The 20,255-nt window shown below is 40.6% G+C and overlaps 1 protein-coding gene across 3 annotated transcripts in view; it reads right to left on the bottom strand.

Moving 5' to 3' along the window:
* Positions 1-20,255, bottom strand: part of UVRAG (UV radiation resistance associated) — a 340,923-nt gene that overhangs the window by 19,960 nt on the left and 300,708 nt on the right. For all 3 annotated transcript variants that reach the window (XM_033206742.1, XM_033206745.1, XM_033206746.1), the window contains one exon: positions 7,031-7,122. In XM_033206742.1, coding sequence (XP_033062633.1) covers positions 7,031-7,122 — 92 coding nt within the window. The remainder of the gene's footprint in view (positions 1-7,030; positions 7,123-20,255) is intronic.

Genomic DNA, 20,255 nt, shown 5'->3' with positions numbered 1-20,255 from the left:
TCTAAGACCTCAGAGTGGTCTTATAAAGGACTTGGGGTAAGTGAGAGGTAGACATATGGTAAATCTTCTGTACCATTAACGTACAAGACAGCAGGAGCCAAAATATGAACATGAGCCATATTCTATACCAAGCTGTCAGATGACTATAGATATCAAAGTAAAAACACCTATAGCAAAGGATGCATTTGATTTTAAAAAGATATAGACAGTAAATACGATTCATTTATTCATTATAAAAGCTACCGCTTGTTAAGTATTACTAAGTGCTAGGCAGTATGCTAGGTACTTACATATTTAACTCTTTTTTTTTTTTTTTTGAGACGGAGTCTTGCTCTGTCGCCCGGGCTGGGGTACAGTGGCTGGATCTCAGCTCACTGCAAGCTCCGCCTCCCGGGTTCACACCATTCTCCTGCCTCAGCCTCTGGAGTAGCTGGGACTACAGGCGCCTGCCACCTCGCCCGGCTAGTTTTTTGTATTTTTAGTAGAGACGGGGTTTCACCGTGTTAGCCAGGATGGTCTCGATCTCCTGACCTCATGATCCGCCCATCTCAGCCTCCCAAAGTGCTGGGATTACAGGCTTGAGCCACCGCGCCCGGCTACATATTTAATTCTTATGACCACACTGTTAGGTAGGCACTATTACCCTCATTTTATAGGTAAAGGGATTGAGGCAGGTAGCTTAAACTTGTTTGAGGTCACAGAGGCAGTAAATGGTGGTGTTGGTATTCAAATTCATAGTCCTAGTCTTTCCACCTAACTGGGCCACTGTTTCTTAACCTACTTGATCCTATACCCCAATCCTCACGTGGTCAAATTCTTCTTGTGCTCCAGGTCCACTCTCCACTGAAATGTTATCTCCTTAGTAAAGGCTTGTCTACACCCCTCACACCGGGAACTAAAGGGCTTCCTCTGAATGTTCAAAATAACTTACCTACTTTTCTTACAGCAATGTCATACTTTTTACTTTTTTCAGTACATGTTGTTTGTTCCTATTTCACTACCTTAATTAGACTGTAAGATCCTTGAACGCAAGCTCAAGGAGCATATTCCATGAGTAGAACAGCTCAGATGGCTTCTTCATTCCGTTCTCTAGCCTCCCTGGCTTCCGTAATGCCAGGCTGGGACCACAGAGATGAGTAAGACGTGGTCCCCAGACCCAAGCTGCTCAAAAGCCTAGTGGGTAAGACTAGGCAGAGAAGTGACTCTAAGCTACTGAGAGAATACCTACTTATCTCTGTATCCGCCACTGTGGTGTTGAGTGAGTGAATGAATGAGGTAGGATATGAGCTGGATCTTGAAGTGAGAGCAACATCTGGATAGGGCAGAGGAAGGGGCAAGCTATTCTGGGTAGTGGGAACTTGCCTAAGTAAAGAACGGAGGTCACAAAGGAGAGTGCTATACTTGGGGGTCAGTTGAGAAAAGGTGGGGGAGTGGTGGAGAGACAAAATCGAGACACTGTCTCAGGACCTGGATGCTGGGGCCCCATCACACAGTCCATTCACAGCAACCTCAGCACATAATCTCTTCCACTCAGTTCTAAACTCATCATCTTCCAGGCAGCCATCAGGCAGCAGCTTGCGTGCACATTCTTCAGCACCCACATCAGCTGTGCATGTGCATGTCAATCTGAGTCTCGGATCACTTTGCAGGCAATAGTAAAAGAAAAACGGGATGTTTAAATGACATTCTGGTGACTTTTAATCAAAGTATTCAAGAGCACAGATTCTAAGCTGAAATTCTGCTTTTCAAAATTGTGTTGCTTGGCAGTTACGACTAGGTTATAATCTTAGGATGAAAAAATGGGCACTCCTTTTGGAAAGACCTGGCATAAATCACTGAGAGCTGTGCCCCGTGCTACTGTGTTCATAGAAAATAGGGGTTCATTTTAGGATTAATCAGGTTGATCATTCTCATATTAGCTAAGAATTCCATAATGTGCAAGAAAAAGAATTACTTTATTAAAAGGATTTTTATCACAGCTTTTCTTTACAAAATAAAACAAAACAAGCTGTCACATAACTTTGAAGCTTACCATAAGGAGGAATTCAGTGAATGCACTGATCCTCAGCCAGTATAAAATCCTCAACACCAAAAGAACATACAGCAGTCTGCCTCCACAGGGACCAATCTGTGAATGGTAACAACCACACAGAAAATGGAAATGTTTTGCTTTACAAAAGATGTAAGGGCCTCCCTTAGGAACCCAAGTTTTTTTACCCTTTGCCCTAAGGAGCAAAGGCTTGAGAGGTAACTCCTCACTCCATGGCTGCTCTCGGAAATTCTCAGATTTCTTCTGAGACTCAAAGTGCTTGTTCCGGCTTTGTTTAGCTTTGTGACTTCCAGTCTGGCTTCCTGCCGTGATCTTCACTTGGAACTGATATGTAGCATTCATTTTGCAGTGCTTTGCATCTACTTTAGCAGCCTTTTTTACATTACAGTACCATAAAGTGGCACACTCTTGTTCACTCAGTGTTTATGTGCTTGGCACAGCTGGCACAGAAGGGCACTACATTTATAAATGTATGAGCTTGGAGCTTAATGGGTTTGCTACATCAGTGCCAGGACACCTAGATTCTAGTTTTATTGCTACAGGTTCATGGGTTAATTATGCCTGGAAAGTCAATTAATTTCTCCATACCTTAGAACTGAGAGTTGCTGGAAATCACAGTGTTTTAGGAGCAGGGCAGTCAGGCTGCAATGAGGAAGAATTTATACGTAAATAATTTGAGTAAATTGTCTACAGACATCTCAGAAGAAAAGGACCTACTCTCTAAGGTTCCAGTAATTTGTTGTCATTTGTTTCTCATTCCAAATGCTTTTTCATTTCTAATTTCATATTTGTAATTTTGTACTCTTTTTCTTAAAAAGGATTGCCAAGGAACCACAAAGCCCAGATTCTCCCCATTCTTAAAACGAATTTGCATTCCAGCCAAGGTGTCTATTCATTGCCAATAAAGCTGCTGTGTTCATAAAGCTGCTTTTCTTAAACTATTCCCTCTCCATGAGGCGATGAGGTGAGGATGGTGGTAGGAAAGAAGGAAGAGACAGAGCACATTCTACACAGAGGAACAGTGAGCGCGACCACTCAGACAGGAAAGAGCTTATTCACATCACTACACAGAGGCCACTACAGCGACAGGACGTGAGAGTGGAAAGGGAGTAGTATCAGATGAGGCACAGGCCAAGCAGACTGTGGAAAAAAACTTGGATTTTACTCTTGCCACTGAAGCTGAGAGTGATTAAGATCTAGTTAACATTTAATAAGATCACTCTGGCTACTATGGAGAGTGGACCGAGGCAGGACAAGAGGGAAATCAGGGAGACAAATTGCACTGGTGCAGCTGTTTGGGGAAGAAAAGGTGGTGGCTTGGACTGGAGTGGCAATAGCAGAGATGGGAAGTGAACAGATTGATATGTATTTTGCAGTTAGTGATGACAGGGCTTGCTGATGAATAAGATTAGCTCCGATGTGAGTGAAGAAAAGAAGGGGATCAAGGATGATTCCCCGGTTTGAGCAACTGGGTAGACAGGGTCCCATTAGCTGAAAGGAATTGTGCTGGTGGAAGGAGGGTGTTAGCTGTGTTGAGGCCGAGATGCTTGTAATACTCCCAGGGGCAGAGTCAAGTAGGCCCCTGGCTATCCAGAGTGTACAGGAGAGGCTTACGCTGAAAACAAAACTTTGGGAGTCATAAGCATATATGGCTTTCAAAGCGATGGGAATGGGTGAGAACACTTAAGAAGGGGGTAGAGAGGAGGCAGAGGAGGACAGAAAAAAAGAGAAGAGAGTAGAGAGAGAAAAAGGGAAGAGGGCCTAAGATGGGGCCATGGAAAAACTAGAAGCAGGAAAGCCAGGAGAGGGCAGCCCTGTGGAGGACAACAAGGAAGAGTGTTTCAGGAAGGCAGGAATGGCCAGCAAGGCCAGGTGACATTGAACAGGGTAAGGATGAAAAGTGACCTTTGGGTTTGGGCCCATGTTTAGAATTCAGTAGGCACCAAAAAATCAGACTGGAGCAAGTAAACGAGGAATTGCAAAAATAGAACAGAAACAGACCTGTAAGCATTGTAGAAATTAAATCAGTAGTTTAAAATCTACACTCTCCCCAGCAACAAACAAAAAACACTAGTTTTTTTCTAGGTTCTACCATACCTTTAAGACAGAGATATTTCCTCCTATCTGTTCTAGAGAATAGGAAAGAAGGAAAAGAGCCTCAGTTTATTTTATGAAGCTCTTACAACCTCATCATGTTTGGTCAATTCGAACCAAAATAAGACAAGGATTTTATGTGAAAGAAAAACTGAAGGCCAGTCTCATTTCAGTTTGCAGATGGAGACATTCTAAAATAATAGCCAAGGAACTCAATAATGTAGGAAAAAATAACCCATCATGACCAGGAAGCAAAGATGGTTTAACATTAGAAAAATGTAGTGTTACCTCAATAGATTCAGAACAAACATGGTAAAATTCAAAATACACACATTCATGATTGAAAAACAACTCTTAGTAAGCTAAGAATAGTAAAATTATTCCTTTTGCTAATGCAGCATATCTACCCAAATCTACAATAAATATAATACTTAATGGTGAAAAATTAGAAGCATTTTCTTTGAAGTCAGAAGACAAGGATATCCACTATCACTGCTCCTTTTCTGTAATAAAACATAGTAAGACAAGAAAAATAATGAAGTTATAAAACTAGAAACAATACCATTATTCACTGAAAATATGATTGTATACACAAAGAATTCAAGAGAACTGAAACAAACTATTGTAACTGTTAGCAAGGTTGCCAGAACACACTCTCAAAATACTAAAAATCAGTGCTATTCCTGTATACCAGCCACAAAATGTTAACTATTATAATAAAAAAATTTACAACAGCAACCAAAACTGTAAGCTAATATGACTAAGTACATCTAATAAAAGATGCATAGACCCTTATGTAGAAAATTATAAACTTCACGGAGGTATGTTTAAAAAAAGCAAGCGATATAACATGTTCATAGTTAGGAAGACCCAATGTCATAAAGCTGTGAAATCACTCAAAGACTCAAGTCAAGAAAAGCAGAGTTTTGAAGAAGAGCCTTACGTAGGAGCTTTTCTCTAACAGATATCAAGAAAGCTGGAGGTATTTTCCTTTTCCCTTCCTATGAAGGAACATGGCTTAGGAGTTAACACTTTTGGCTCTCTCCATCCTCTCACTCTCTCAGAGGAGGGGGGACTTTTCTGATTGGTGAATTTAGAGGGCAAAATAGCAACTGGGTATTCTTGGCTCAGCCCTATCTGGGCTCCTGCAGAGAAGTCACCTGATCACTGCCTGCCAATTAGTTAAGGGTCTGTCTCTGTAGGGAAAGCCTGTGGCTCTCCAGTTTACATTGTGATTATGAGGATAAGTTTAATTTTGAGTGATATCTTTGCAAGCCCATTTTATTACAGATCGAAAGCCCCATTTTCCAAGCAGCTTTATCAGTAGTAAAATGGACATTTTGATTTTTATTTCATTCTCAAATCTCAACAAGACTTTTAGAAATTACATCTTACAATAATTAAAAATGTGATACTGATCGATGGCTAGCCAAATAAAGCAACAGAACAGACTAGGGAGCCTGGAAATGGATCTCTATGGATAAGTGAACTTGGTTTACAAAAGAGATGCCATTATCATCAGTGGAGAAAAGACAGACACTTCAGTAAATGGTACAGGGACAACCTGTTATCTGCACTGAGCAAGATTCATTGAGTGTAATTAATTAGTGTTGTAGGTTGCCAATTTTCTCATTATTTTAGGTTATTTACCATTGTGTTAGAAAACCTCTTCATGAATTCTCTGCCTTGTTTCCAACTGGACCACAAATCTCTTGGGGACAGGGCTTGAGCCTTCTCGTCTCTCTCCAGAGCGCCTATCACAGAACTTTACACAGAGATAAGCTACATAAATGCCTGCTAGCTCACTTTCATTATTCTTACTAATTTACATTAAAACTTAACTCCTCTCTCATATTCCTGAAGGCATCCGGGTCCATATCAACACCAAGTTTTAATAATTATTTTAGTGTTTTGAGTGGAATTCTTTAAATAGTTGTGTATTTGCTTAACAACAGTTGTGTATTTGAGTCCTAAGACCAGACATCTGAAACTTGCTGTTTTGAAAATCAAAGTAAAGACCAACCATAGTTTTTTTTACTTTTCTGAAGGCACATCAGCAGAGGAAATCAAATTTCAGAGAGGTAGAATTTCAAATCCACACAGCAGATGATGAGAAAAATACCTGGAATCAGAAGCTAGTGCTGCCCCCAGCAGGCTAACTCTACAGGCCTGCTTTCCAGTCATGTGATTTTGTAAGTTGCTGCCCACTACCCAAGGATTCAAACGTCAAGAATTACTAAACGGATACAGCCAACAGCTTTCCATTTAGGTCAAGTGAATGAATCTAATATCTTCTTTGTATCAGACTTCCCCTCTCCCCTTCTCTTTTTAAAAGGTCCAGGTCTATCCTGATGGAGCAGTTTCAGCAGCAGCTTGCCCTCACGGTTCAACAGGTACTGACAAATACAAGAAACATTTCAGAATGTACCTGCTGGTCTCAAACTAAGTCCTGACCCCCTGACCTATTCCTTATCTGCTTTCTTCCTTTAATGCTCACAGTCATGGATCTTGATGCTCATTCCATAATCAGGACCTTCACCTGTTCTTTGGAAAGGTCCAAGGGGCTCTGGGTCTCCCTTACCATGAATCATACTGGCTGTCTTTCAGTTTGTCTCAGCAGTGCCCTCAAGGGCTCCTTGCTCAGCCACCTTCCCAAAGTTCAAGCAATATCCTCTTGGCCCCTCCTCCCTCCAAGAGGGCTACATCCTCCTTAGCCAGACAGGAGCTTAGATCTCCCCAAGTGTGATGGTGTCTTTCATTTTCCTCCGATATCTCATTACAGAAGAAAACTCAGAAGCAGGTATGGAGCAATGTGGAAGTCAGAAAAGATTTTCAGGATCATTATCCACATTACAGTTTCTGGTTATCAGAGATAAAGGTACTCACCACCTGACCATTAGTCCATGCTCCATGAAGTTTTTCAGGTTGGGAAGGGTTTGCCGCAAGTCTGGAGTCCCCAGTCCATGTTGGTATCTTAGCTGTGAAGGTGAAAAAACAGAATTAAAGATATTTTGGCAGATTATAAGCTTCGGAAAAATGAACCATTAAACAAGTTATTTTTTTTTGAACTCTAAAAGAGGAAATGTAAATGTATGATACTATTATCAGCCTCACAGTACTGTCCACTTACTGGGTATTTGACATATAGATAAGCATGTGTATGAATATGCACAACCACTTAAATTACGATGGTATTTAAGGTAGTCTCTTTATCTACTTACTGTTCTCTTGCCCCCTAAACTTAGAGAAGACTAAGAGTGACCAACTGTGGAATCAGGATATTTCAAAGACCCCTGTATCTAGCCTTCTTTTCTACCCCCAGACCCTGGTAGGGTTTGCTAACACCAATTTCAGGGACATATACCAGAAAACCAGTGCTTCTTTTTAGATATTGCCAGCTTCCCTTCAGCCCCTCTCTTTTGTACAAACAAGGGTAAAGACCATCTTGTATTCATCTCTGACTCCAATAGTGCCTGGCATAGTGCTGCTACTTAGTCAATGCTTATTAAACAAATAAATTGCAACTCACTTTTGACAGAGGCTGTGCTCTGTGTTTCTCTTGAGTCTCTAACGTTCCTCTTTGTCCAGACCAGAGCACACAGCTGGAGAGGTGGTACAGGGAAACTGCTGGCTTATGGGCGAGATCTGCCCTTTGTTTGATTTATTTCTGCTAGAGGCCAATTTTCTAAAATTAAGTGTCTTTCTGAGTGCTTTGGATAACTTGCTAATGGTTTTCATCTGTCTGCTCTTCACTTCCTTAAACTGTGTCTCCGAATATCACCATTTGCTTCCCTAACTGACCATAACGGAGAGCCGAGGTAAGTGGATGTGCATATTCACACACATGCTCATCCACACATCAAACACACAGTAAGTGGACAACACAGCTCTGCAAAATGTGTTTTTCAAATGACATATTACACATGAAGAAAGTTTATAGACTTTATAAAATGTATGTCAGTGTACAAATGTGAAGAGGCATCAGTCTTAAAGTTTAACTCTTTTAGCACTTAAATTTAAGAGTGGCTAAGTCAAACTTTTAAATATATCCCTCTTTTAAAAAAGAAAACCACAAATCATGTGAATAGAAAGCAGGCCTTCAGAGTTAGACAACAGGGGGCATAAAAAAACACCTACTAAAAAGAGTCAGTTTTCTTTTGTTTGACTCTAGTATTCAACTGATTTTTCTCTGCTTGACTGATACTGAGAGAGAAAGAGTTCACTCTCCCTGATTCTGGGCTTTTTAAGAAAAACCTCTAAACCTAACAGGGTCTCCTGAATGGTCTGAATGAATACACACACAAAGTAAGGAGGTAGAAACATACTACATTAAAACTAAAAGGTATCTTGAATATTATTTCAGCCAATCCTTTTCTTTTGCAGATGGGAAAACTGAACCCCAGAAAGGAGAAGTATATTATCCAGGGCCACACGGTTCAATGGCAAAGATATTACCGGCCAGGGCCTGCTTTTCACAAACCATGCTACTCTCTACCATCTATCCCAAAGTCTGAGAAGAAAACTGGTAACAATACTTGAGAAAGCAGAAGGAAAACAGTTTTTTCCTTTTTCAAACTCAGCTTGGTGACCTAAATCACCTCCTGAGATTTGCTGACCTTGAATTATAAGATCTACCCCCATATTAAATGACATCATTTCTTATATTAATATAAATGCATTTTTCCATACATTGATAAAAGCAAAATGGCTGATATCCCAACATGACATTCCTGAATTCATTGTTTCAATAAGAAGTGAAATTGTTTACACATGGCATGGAAATTTTACCTGTGATTCATAGTGAAAAATATTAAACATCAAGGGAAAAAGAAAACCATACTGAAATAACACTAAGCTATGTGTCTCCCAGTGAGTACACAGACAATTGCCTGCCCCAGGTTCCACAGTGGAAGATGGGTGTGCAACTGTTTTCAGAGAACACAGTGAAAATTTCTCTCCAAGTCTGATTTTAACCAAAAAAAGAAAAATGTGGGAATTTCAAGCCTCCGTCTGGGTCTTAACTCTCCATTTGCTGCATAGCACTACTTTTTAAAAAATCATAAAATCTTTGAATTTTATAATTAAAAGAGACCCTGGCGATCATCTTTCCAACCTTCTTCCTCTTATAAATGAAGAACTAAGGCCCAGGAAGACAAGAGCATCCTGCCCAAAGTTACAGGGATGATAAGGGACAAAGCCAAGGCTAGAACCTCTTAATAACAGCTCCACAATCTACTGTATTACCCTTTTAATTTTCCATCTAGAGAACTCAAAAATAAATGCATACATAACACATACATTATTATTAATAAAGTATAAGTATGGTTTAAGAAGTCTAAACCACTGTAACATTTATAATGAAAAAAAAAAAAAAGTTCTCTGCTCTACTATCTACCCCAAACTCTGAGAACACCTTTTAGCTGTTTTTTCACCTTCATATTTCTAAACAATATGCTTATATTAAGATTTTTTATTCTTCCTTCTCCTCCAGTTAAGAGACATTATCTACTACGCTCCCACCATGAAAGATGAGAATTTAGCACTCTAACACCACTTTGCTCTCACACAAACATTTTATCCCCTTTCCCGTACATTATCTACTGGCTTTTTCTGAAAGAGTATGAGAACTTGACTCTACTCTCCCACACATAGTTCCCTTCCTCATCTTCTCAATACATTCAATATCACATTTTAAATTAAATCAACATTTAGTGTTTACCTCATTATACCTACATAAATACTGTTCGCTGCTGAGCCATGTAATATATTATTCCTTTCTTGCACTTGTTTGTTTCACTGGAAGTGATAACTGCCATTTTTTCTACCAGTTAAGTTTTTCTATGTACTTGTCACTAGAAACTCCCCAAACTCTGACAAAAATCTTAAAAACTGGTCAGGCGTGGTGGCTCACACCTGTAATCCCAGCACTTTGGGAAGCCGAGGTGGGTGGCATTTCAGACCAGTCTGGGCAACATGGTGAAACACTCTCTCTACCAAAAATACAAAAAATTATCCGGGCATGGTGGTGCATCCCTGGGGTCCCAGCTACTCAGGAGGCTGAGGTGGGAGGATCACTTGAGCCTGGGAGGTTGAGGCTGCAGTGAGCTGAGACTGTGCCACTGCACTCTAGCCTGGGTGATAAGAGTGAGATCCTGTCTCAAAAAAATTAAAAAAAAAATTTAAATAAACCTTAAAATTCTTCTCAATCATAACTAAGCACACCATAAAATTGATCAAGTCCATTTTGTTCTTAGAGATGTATTTCCTGAAGCCTCCTCTCTCTGCTTCAGCCTGAATTGGCTGCTAGCTATGCCTGCTGCATTATCTTCCTACAAGCTTCTTTAGTCATCATGCTGGAAATTTTGTTTACTTTTCTCCTGTGCTGAAGCTGTTATTTCCTAGATTGTCTTTTTTCTTGATCTACTGCCTCATCTTGGTGGAGTGTATCCTATAATATCTTTCTGGGAAAGGATAGCATGGGAGGTTAACTTTTATGACACCCTGAATATTTCAAAATATAACTATTCCATTCTTACACTTGAATGATAGTTTGCCTAGGTATAGATTTCAAGGCTGCAAATACTTTTTCTTAGGTAGTTCCAAAGTATTTCTTTACTGCCATTTAGAAACCTGTTAAAATTCTGGTTCCTGCATCTTTTGAATGTAAGCCGGTTCTTCTCTCTGGAAGCTTTAGGACTTTCTTCTTTAACCTTAGTATTCTAACATTTTATAGTGATAAGCCTTCATTTAGATCTTTCATTCATCATTTTCAGTCTGTTTTCATTCCCTGGGCCGAGCACTTAGTACAGCCTTTCAATATGAATACTTTCATTGCCTAATTCTGAACATTTTCTTCTATTATTATTATCTTGTCTCCTCCTCCTTCTTCATTTTACCCTCTGGATTTTTTTTTTCACTTTATTTTAGACTTTTTTTTTTTTAATATTAGAGGCTTTCCTTTAATATCTAGTAATCTTTGGCTGTTAGTTTATCTTTACAAGTGAGACTGTGAGACTCTAAAAAGCTGTGAAGGAAGTCTGCCTTGGCAGTACCTGACTGGCTGTGGGGGAAGGGTTCACTTAGAATGAGTAGATGGAAATCCAGTCTTTCGACGGGGAAAGGTTAGTACTACAGTCCCAGTACCTCTCATTGCTGCCTCTGTTTTTTTCCCAGAAAGAACCCTTCAATTTTCTGTCTTGAGGCATAATCTGGATCTTATTTGGGGTGTAAAGTTGGAAAACGTAGTTGGGGAACTCTGTGTCAGTATGTTACACTTTCACTTAATCACCTTTTGGTAAGGCACCTTCCTTCTTGTTCCCAGTATATCAAGCAGTTTAGGTTCAGAGCTTCTTGGGCTCAATCTTTTTCAGCAAGTAAACCTTCATTTTCCCGCTAGGGCATGGGGGAACATACTTATTGGCAGCAGAGAGTGGGAAAAATGAACTGGGAGTGTTACTTCTCTTTCTCTATAGACTGTCAACCTACCCTCCTATGTTTAGCTCTGTATATTGTCCCTAAACTTCATGAGGTACTCGGTACCACCACATCCTTCTGGAGTCTGTGGTTTGGATTCTATTGCTTCTTAAAGGCTTCTGCCAAGTCAAGTTTATCACTCATTCGTTTACTTGCAATTTGCTAAATTTTCTTGGTCTTGTCTGTTCTTTTCATCCTTGTGAATTTAAAATTTTTAAATTATTTAACCTTATTATTAGCATTTTAGCAGAGAAGTGACAAACATTCAGGCAGGTAGATTGCTTGAGATGAGGTGTTTGAGACCAGCCTATCCAACATGGTGACACCCTGTCTCTACTAAAAATACAAAAATTAGCCAGGTGTGGTGGCGTGCACCTCCCAGCTACTCGGGAGGCTGAGGCATGAGAATCACTTGAACCTGGGTGGTGGAGGTTGCACTCAGCCGAGATTGTGCCACTGCACGCTAGCCTGGGCAAAGGAGACTGTCTCCAAGCAGAGTCCCATATATATATGGCATTTTATATATAAAAAACCAGCTTTTCATTATTGGCTAACTCCTCTTCTGATAGCTTTTTACATAGTACTCACTACTCTGGCAGAAAGTTTCTTAACTCTATGTCTCTCTCTAGGCATTCTGTATCTCATGTTTTAGCTATTCTCAAAGAACCAACAGAAGTTCCATTCTCCATTGAAAGCTCTCTGATTACTCTAGGTAAGTCGCCATTTTACGCTTGACCCTAAACTACTCCCTATGCCACTTTTCCATTTGTTCTTCTTGGAAAGCCTTAACTAACTAGATAGGTACTTGATAAATACTTGGTAATGAACAACTTAAATACAGTTTAGGAAAAAATGAGAGGCATCACGACACAGTAGGATAGGCTTAAATGCAGAAGAGCTGGGTTTGAATACCAGTACTGTCCCTTAGTAGTTGTATGACTTTGAATATGTCACTTCTCTGAGATTCCATTTCCTTACACGTAAAATGGGGATGTTGCCTGCCTTGCAGAGCTGTTGCAAAAGTTGAAAGAAGATGAGGTATACACACTGTCCAAAATAATATCTGGTACATCATAAGTGCTACAATATAAAATACCTGTTATCATTACTAACACACACGAACACATATATATACACACACACTCTCCGCATTATTATCGTCATAGTGTGTCTGGAGTTGGTGGGTTCTTGGTCTAACTCCAAGAATGAAGCCGCCAACCCTCGTGGTGAGTGTTACACTTCTTAAAGATGGTGTGTCTGAAGTTTGTTCCTCCAGACGTTCAGATGTGTCTGGAGCTTATAATTTCTGATGGGTTCGTGGTTTCGCTGACAGGAGTGAAGCTGCAGACCTTTGTGGTGAGTGTTACAGCTCTTACAGGCAGCGCGTCTGGAGTTGTTCGTTCTTCCCGGTGGGTTCGTGGTCTCGCTAGCTTCGGGAGAGAAGCCGCAGACCTTCACAGTGAGTGCTACAGCTCTTAAGGACAGCGTGGACCCAAAAACTTAAGCAGCAACATTTACTGCAAAAAGCAAAAGAATAAAGCTTCCGCAAAAGACAAACTAACCCCAGCGGATTCCCATGCCACTGCTAGCTCAGGTAGCCTGCTTTTAGTCCCTTATCTGACTCCACCCACATCCTGCTGATTGGTCCATTTTACAGCGAGCTGATTGGTCTATTTAACAGAGCGCTGATTGGTCCATTTTGACAGAGTGCTGATTGGTATATTTATAATCCCTGAGCTAGACACAGAGTGCTGATTGGTGCATTTACAATCCCTTAGCTAGACATAAAAGTTCTCCAAGTCCCCCCTAGACTCAGGTGCCCAGCTAGCTTCACCTAGTAGATCCCGCACAGGGAGGGCAGCTGGAGGTGCCTGCTAGTCCTGCGCCCTGCACCGGTACTCCGCAGCCCCTGGGCGGTTGATGGGACCAAGTGCCGCGGAGCAGGGGGTGCCGCTCTTCAGGGAGGCTCCCGCCTGGGCGGGAACCCACCGCAGGGGGCGGTTCGGGCATTGCGGGCTGCAGGTCCCAAGCCCTGCCTGGCCGGGAGGCAGCTGAGGCCAGGCAAGAACTCAAGCACACCACTGGCGGGCTGACACTGCTAGGGGACCCGGCACACCCACCGCAGCTGTTAGCCCGGGTAGTAAACCCCTCACTGCCCTGGGCCAGCGGGGCTGGCCGGCCACTCCGTGTGCTGGGCCTGCAGAGTTGGTGCCCACCGGAACTCGGGCTGGACTGTGAGCATGGCGCGCAGCCCTGGTTCCTGCCCGCACCTCTCCCTCCACACCTCCCCACAAGCAGAGGGAGCCAGCTCCGGCCTCGGCCAGCCCAGAGAGGGGCTCCCACAGTGCAGTGGCGGGCTGAAGGGCTCCTCAAGCACCGCCAGAGTGGACGCGGAGGTCTAGGAGGCGCTGAGAGTGAGGGCTGCTAGCACATTGTCACCTCTCAATAGCATCTACCACTAGGCTGGGCATAAAGCCAGTGTTCAATAATGGCTTACCACTTAACTACTAAGAATGGGGGACAGAAAAGGAAGAAGGAAAGAGTTACTTCAAACCAAAGGGGAAATCTTCAGTACATTGTTCACTTTTTAAATGCTAACTTTCATTAAGCTTCTGACTGCATGCACTCCAGAGAAGCAGCAATAAACACACGTGTCAATATCTTTAAAATAATTATATAGTGAAATGGAAAGACTGATACATGATGTGAGTGGTCAGGGGACCTGGTGAAAGACCCAACTCTGCTATATGGTCACGCAAACTCCTTCCTTGCTTGGGCTAGTCAAATGATTTTCAAACATTTTAAAATTCAATAATCTTCAACAAGTTAACTCCCTGATATTAGTAAAAACAGAAAGAAAAAGAAGAAACCAGGTCAAGGAGGAAAGGGTAAGGATAGGGAAAGGGGAGAAAGAACTACATTTACTAAGTCTCTACACGTCCTATTCATTCATTCAACAAATATTTATTGAGTGTCCACTAGGCTAGGCAATGTGAATCAGCTCTCTGTCTTTGGAATGAGAGGCCTGGAATCACAGCCTATTCTCGCCATATAATGTGTGTAACTTTGAGCAAGTTACATAACCAATCTATGCCTTGTCTATAAAACAGGACCAACAATATTTATCTCATAAGATAGTTGTCAGAATTTTTATAGAGAATAGAAGTTCCTGAGGCCTGACCTTTACAGCATAGTCATTAAAACTGCTGAGGTCTGAGAGTGCTAAGCTGAAGAGTTCAACTTTATCTTGCTGGTAAGTAGTAAGAACCTACTCCAGGGTTTTAAGCAAGAGTGTGAACGAGGGAAACAACTGCAAAGGCAGCTATGGACAGGCTAAAAGACTGAAGTACTCTTCTCTCTAAGAAATCTTATTTCAGGTTCCATCAACAACTGCCCTCACCAACTATTATCAATTCCACACTTCCCTAAACATTACGGCTCCTTTTGCTCTCATATTTGATTGGGGAAGGCAGATGCCAAGAAAACCAGGCAAATACTGCTTTGGGTCTAACGGCCTCAAATTAGCCTCTGAAATAAACACCTTTTGTAACAACTTCCTACTCCACCACCACTACCAAAAGAGTCTAAGCAGTCTTTAAGTGGAATTTTGGTTTCAATTAGTTTGAATTTCAGCTTTACTTTGATTGATTTAGGATTCCATGGGGCAATCAAGATTTTGTTCAACTCTATGGCTAGTAAGCAACCAAGGTGAAAATTACACTTAGATAATAAGTTAGATGGGAAGTGGGGAGAAACAATGTTCCGTGGTTTCCCTGGAAAAATTAACAAACTGTATTGTCTGGTAGCAAAATACAATCCCTATGCTAAAAAAAAAACCCAGGAAGATCTGGCTTTATAGTCACTGGAACAAGCTAAAAGAAAGAAAATCCAAGCAACGAGTACATTCAGACCACAACAGACAACTACAGCCATGTCAGTTCTATGTTCTCTCTGCTTTCCTCTCATATACCCCCTTTTTGTATAAAAATATAGTATTTTTCCAAAGCCACATGCTGGTTTCTTCCACTTTGTGTTTCATCAAGTAAGACAAATCAGCTATGACGTTAAAGCTCTTGCAGTTGGAATTAACTAGTTCATGCAGCTTGATAAATGTTGCTTCATTGACGAGGGAAGACCACTTGCAGCTCTGGAGATCATATTTAAAATGTAGTGTGATTTTACTGCTAAGAAATAAATGCTGCGCTCTTGCACCCAGTAAGCATCCTCCTATTGAGCTGAGAGGTTTAATTTAATATCAAAGTGCTCCATTTTATTTTTATTTTTTAAACACAATTTTTCTAGGCCAGGAAGGCCTCTGGGATTCAGGAATCATTGTGTCATTTGGTATTTGGCACAGGAGAAATGCAGTTCAGACAACACACACACATGTCCCCACCCTTCCAAACTGTATTCATCCACACAAAGCCACTTATTGCCTGACTTATTAGTTCCATATGTGGCTTGAGCTAAGCTGCATGATATGTTTGATACAAACCGTGTGTTATCGTGAGGGAATGTGGATTAATACAATGCTTCAAAAAAGATTACTAAAAGATCAACACTTTCGTGATGGGATTACAATGAATTTGACTACAAAGAAATGGTTTGGAGGAACTAAAAATACGAAATGAAAAACGCACATATGCATCAAAGATTTAACTTTACAGATTTGCCTTATGTAGGCAAACATCTCTGTGGAACTAGTTACCAGTATTTCAATCCATTTTTAAGTACTACTAAGTTTCACTGACATGAGAAGAACTAGATAGATTATGCACTTGAAAAAAAAGAGTACCACCATGTCAAAAACAAAATCTGCCTTCCTAGAAGAAAATGCAACTCTTTCAAGATGTGGAAAAGCTACTTAAAGAATATTTAATATGAGCAATAATATTGTTTCTTACAGTGAGTCATTGCAATACATACCTCTAAGGAAAAGTATAAAAACTCGATTATGGGCCTCTGGTTGCAAGAACAACCTAAGTACTTTTCCAATCCCATCTATAAACACATGCCAGTCTTTTCCAAAGTAGATATGTTATAGTGTAAACATGGACACAGCTCAGGTCTACCATTCTGAGGACTGAAGCCTAGAAGTCAAAACTAGAAGCTTTAAAGTCTAGTAATTGAAAAAGCTTCTTTCATTTCTCCTTCTAGTCACACTATCAACTGCTTTCAGAATCATGGAATTAATACTAGAGCTGAATAGCACCTCTGAAGAAAGTGAGAGGTTAAATGGCCTAAGGTTGAACAGGTTGAATCCAGGGACCAGAATTCCAAGTCTGACAAGTTCTACCCTTACAGGCTCCTTTCTTTATATATGTTGTTTTATTGTATTCATGAGGCACAGATTATAACTAAGTTAAATTTACCATTATAAAGTCTGCCATATTAAAAATATTTCAATTAAGATGGTCCTTTGCTTCAGAATCTTACATTGACCAGAAAGCAACTAGAAGCACTATTAACCTCACGTGATTCTGGAGTCAACCTGTTAGTGTAGTCTCTGTCACTTCCAATCCTTGTGAGTTGCTAAGGAGGATTAGTAATGCATATTGCAAATAAACAAGCAAAGAAAAACTGCAAATTTGTCAAAAGCAGGTAAATCATGACCTTGGATGCAACTGCAATCAGTTTTAATCAGTGATCATCAAAGAAGGGCTGTGTTCTCTGGAGGCTAAAGGCTGTATGAGTCAGTAGACTTGAGTAGGATCCATTAATGTAGATATTCATGCTGTTCAGCAGGTTGAGCAAGCCCAACTTCTGTTCCTTGCCCTCATGTTGATAGTCCTGTGTACCTCGATTTATCCCAAAATACCCTGGATTGACCTTTGGCCCAATCTGGATCTTTGATTCCCTTCACAGCCAAACCTTACTCTCTAAACTGATCAAATTTGACATTTCTGAGGCCGGGTACGGTGGCTCACGCCTGTAATCCCAGCACTCTGGGAGGCCGAGGCAGGTGGATCACCTGAGGTCAGGAGTTCAAGACCAGCCTGGCCAAACCCTGTCTCTGCTAAAAATACAAAACAATTAACCAGGCATGTTGGTGTGTGCCTGTAATCCCAGCTACTTGGGAGGCTAAGGCAAGAGAATTACTTGAACCTGGGAGGCGGAGGTTGCAGTGAGTTGAGATCACACCACTGCACTCCAGCCTGGGCAACAGAGTGGGATTCCATCTAAAAAAAAAAAAAAAGGGCATTTTTGCCTCCAATTCATTGACTTTGATGCAATCTTGGTGCAAAGAGCTAAACACTCAGATCAAGATCACAGTCTAATAGAACAGAGGTAGTTTTCCAGAACATTGTAGAAATGGAATCACAGAGTATTTAGCCTGTTGTGTCTGCCTTCTTTCACAAGAAATTCATCCAGGTTGTGTGAGTAGTCTGGTAATTTTTTACTGCTGAGTAGTATTCTATTGTATGGATGTACCACACATGATTTATCTATATGCCAGCTGAAGGACATCTGGGTTTCTCATTTTTATTATTAGGAATTAAGTTGCTATAAGTATGTGGGCATAGGTTTTTAATTGGACTTATATTTTTGTTTCTCTTGGACCAATACCTAGGAGTGGAACTGCTGGGCTGAATGGCAGATACACCTTTAACTTCATTTTTAAAATGCGAGCTACTTTCCAAAGTGATTATATAAGTTTTTCATTCTCAGCAGCAACGTATGAGTGTTTCAGTTGCTGTGTACTGTCATCAGCACCTGATACTGTCAGTTTTAAAACTTTAGCCATTCTAGCAGTTGTATAGTAGTATCTCAATGAAGTTTTATTTTATTTATGTTTTTTGTTTTTAAGACAGGGTGTCATTCTGTCACTCAGGCTGGAGTGCAGTGGCGTGATCACAGCTCACTGCAGCCTTGACCTCGGGCTCTGGTGATCCTCCCATCTCAGCCTCCTGAGTAGTTGGGACTACAGGCATGTGCCACCATGCCCGGCTAATTTTTTGGTAGAGACAGCGTTTTGCCATGTTGCCCAGGCTGGTCTCGAATCCCTGGATTCAAGCCATCTGCCTGCTTTGGCCTTCCAAAGTGCTAGGATTACAGGTATAAGCCATGGCACCCAGCCTCATTGTGGTCTTAGTTTGCATGTCCCCAGTGACTAATAATATTGAGATTTTTATTTTTGTAAGACAAGGTAACGCTTTGTCACCCAGGCTGGAGTGCAGTGGCATAAACACAGCTCACTGCAGCCTTGACCTCCTGAGCTCAAGTTATCTTCCCATTTCAGCCTCCCAAGTAGCTGGGACTATAGGTGTGCACCACCACGTCCGGCTAATTTTTGTATTTTTAGTAGAAACAGGAGTTTGGCCATGCTGCCCAAGCTGAGCACTTTTTTCATATGTTTATTTTGCCATCTGTATCTCTACTGGTTCTCCCAGTTTCTGTGAGCTATCTAATGGTAAACGTGAGGTACTTCTGATGAATACTTAACACGTCTGATGTATACCCTGTGATTAATCTTAATACCTTCTAATTAGTAACCCTCTAATCGATACCATTTCTGCCTAATCTAGCTAGAGTATATTCTGTTTACTGCAGTAACACAATCTTATAAGCAATGGGTAGCTACAGCGAGTTCTTATGTATGGAAAAGACAAATGAAAATGTTATTGTAAGTGTAGGGATTCTTTATAAAAATTCAAATAAATCTATGTATCAGTTTTACTGAAATGAAAAAATGCACTTAAATCTGTTGCTGTAAATTTGATTACATAAGAAACCTACAGGCCCATTCTGGTACCTCCCCAGCCATGTATAGTGACCACAAATACCCGACATGATCATTAGAAGAAATTACTTAATTCAACAAGTCATAAATAATTACTGAATTATGTGCATGTATATGTGTGGTGGTGATGATAATGGCAGAAATGGAGATACATGCATGGCACTGTTTATAACAGGGGAAATTTGGAAATAATCTAAATATATGTTAGGCTTTTAGCCAAGTTCTATGATGGAATAATGATGGTGCTAATGATAATGAAAATAGTGCTACAGCTGTTAATGTGTTTATTTAGTGATTAGTTATGTGCCGGGAATCAGTGCTAAGCATTTAATATTATTTCACTGAGTCCTCACTATAACATTATTATGGCTGAAGAAACCATGACTTAAGAGACAGAATTAAATGACAGAGTTTGAATTAGCCTGAATTCAAGCACTGTGGTTGAATTCTAGGTTTGTCTGAATCCTACCACTTTGAACTTGTAACTACTTAAGAACGATGATGATAATGGTGATACCAATAGCAGCTATTCTTTTTCTCAACCTGCAATCTGTGCTAAGTATGGAACTTGACTGTTTACTTATGTCATCTCATTTAATCTTCATAATAACCCTATAAGGTAGGTGGTGTAATTCTCACCCTACATATGACAAAGTTTAAAAGGTGGAAGGAGTTGCCTGAAATTCCCCAAATGGAAAATAAAGGAGTTGGGATTTGAATTCAACTCTGATAGTTTACACTGCAGCACACAGTCTAAATATTGCATATAAGTTGTTTAGAAAAGATTTTGTTTTCTTTTTCCTCATTTAATTCCAACAATCATAAAGGAGACCCTCAAGTCTTTTTTATTTTTAAATCAGAGAAACCCATTACTTCTCTTGATTTCAGAAATTTGAC

This window comes from Trachypithecus francoisi, unplaced genomic scaffold (assembly GCF_009764315.1).
Source record: "Trachypithecus francoisi isolate TF-2019V2 unplaced genomic scaffold, Tfra_2.0 Lachesis_group8, whole genome shotgun sequence".
Taxonomy (NCBI): Eukaryota; Metazoa; Chordata; class Mammalia; order Primates; family Cercopithecidae; genus Trachypithecus; species Trachypithecus francoisi.
The sequence above is the reverse complement of the archived record's forward strand: the minus strand, read 5'-3'. Positions and strand labels throughout refer to the sequence as shown.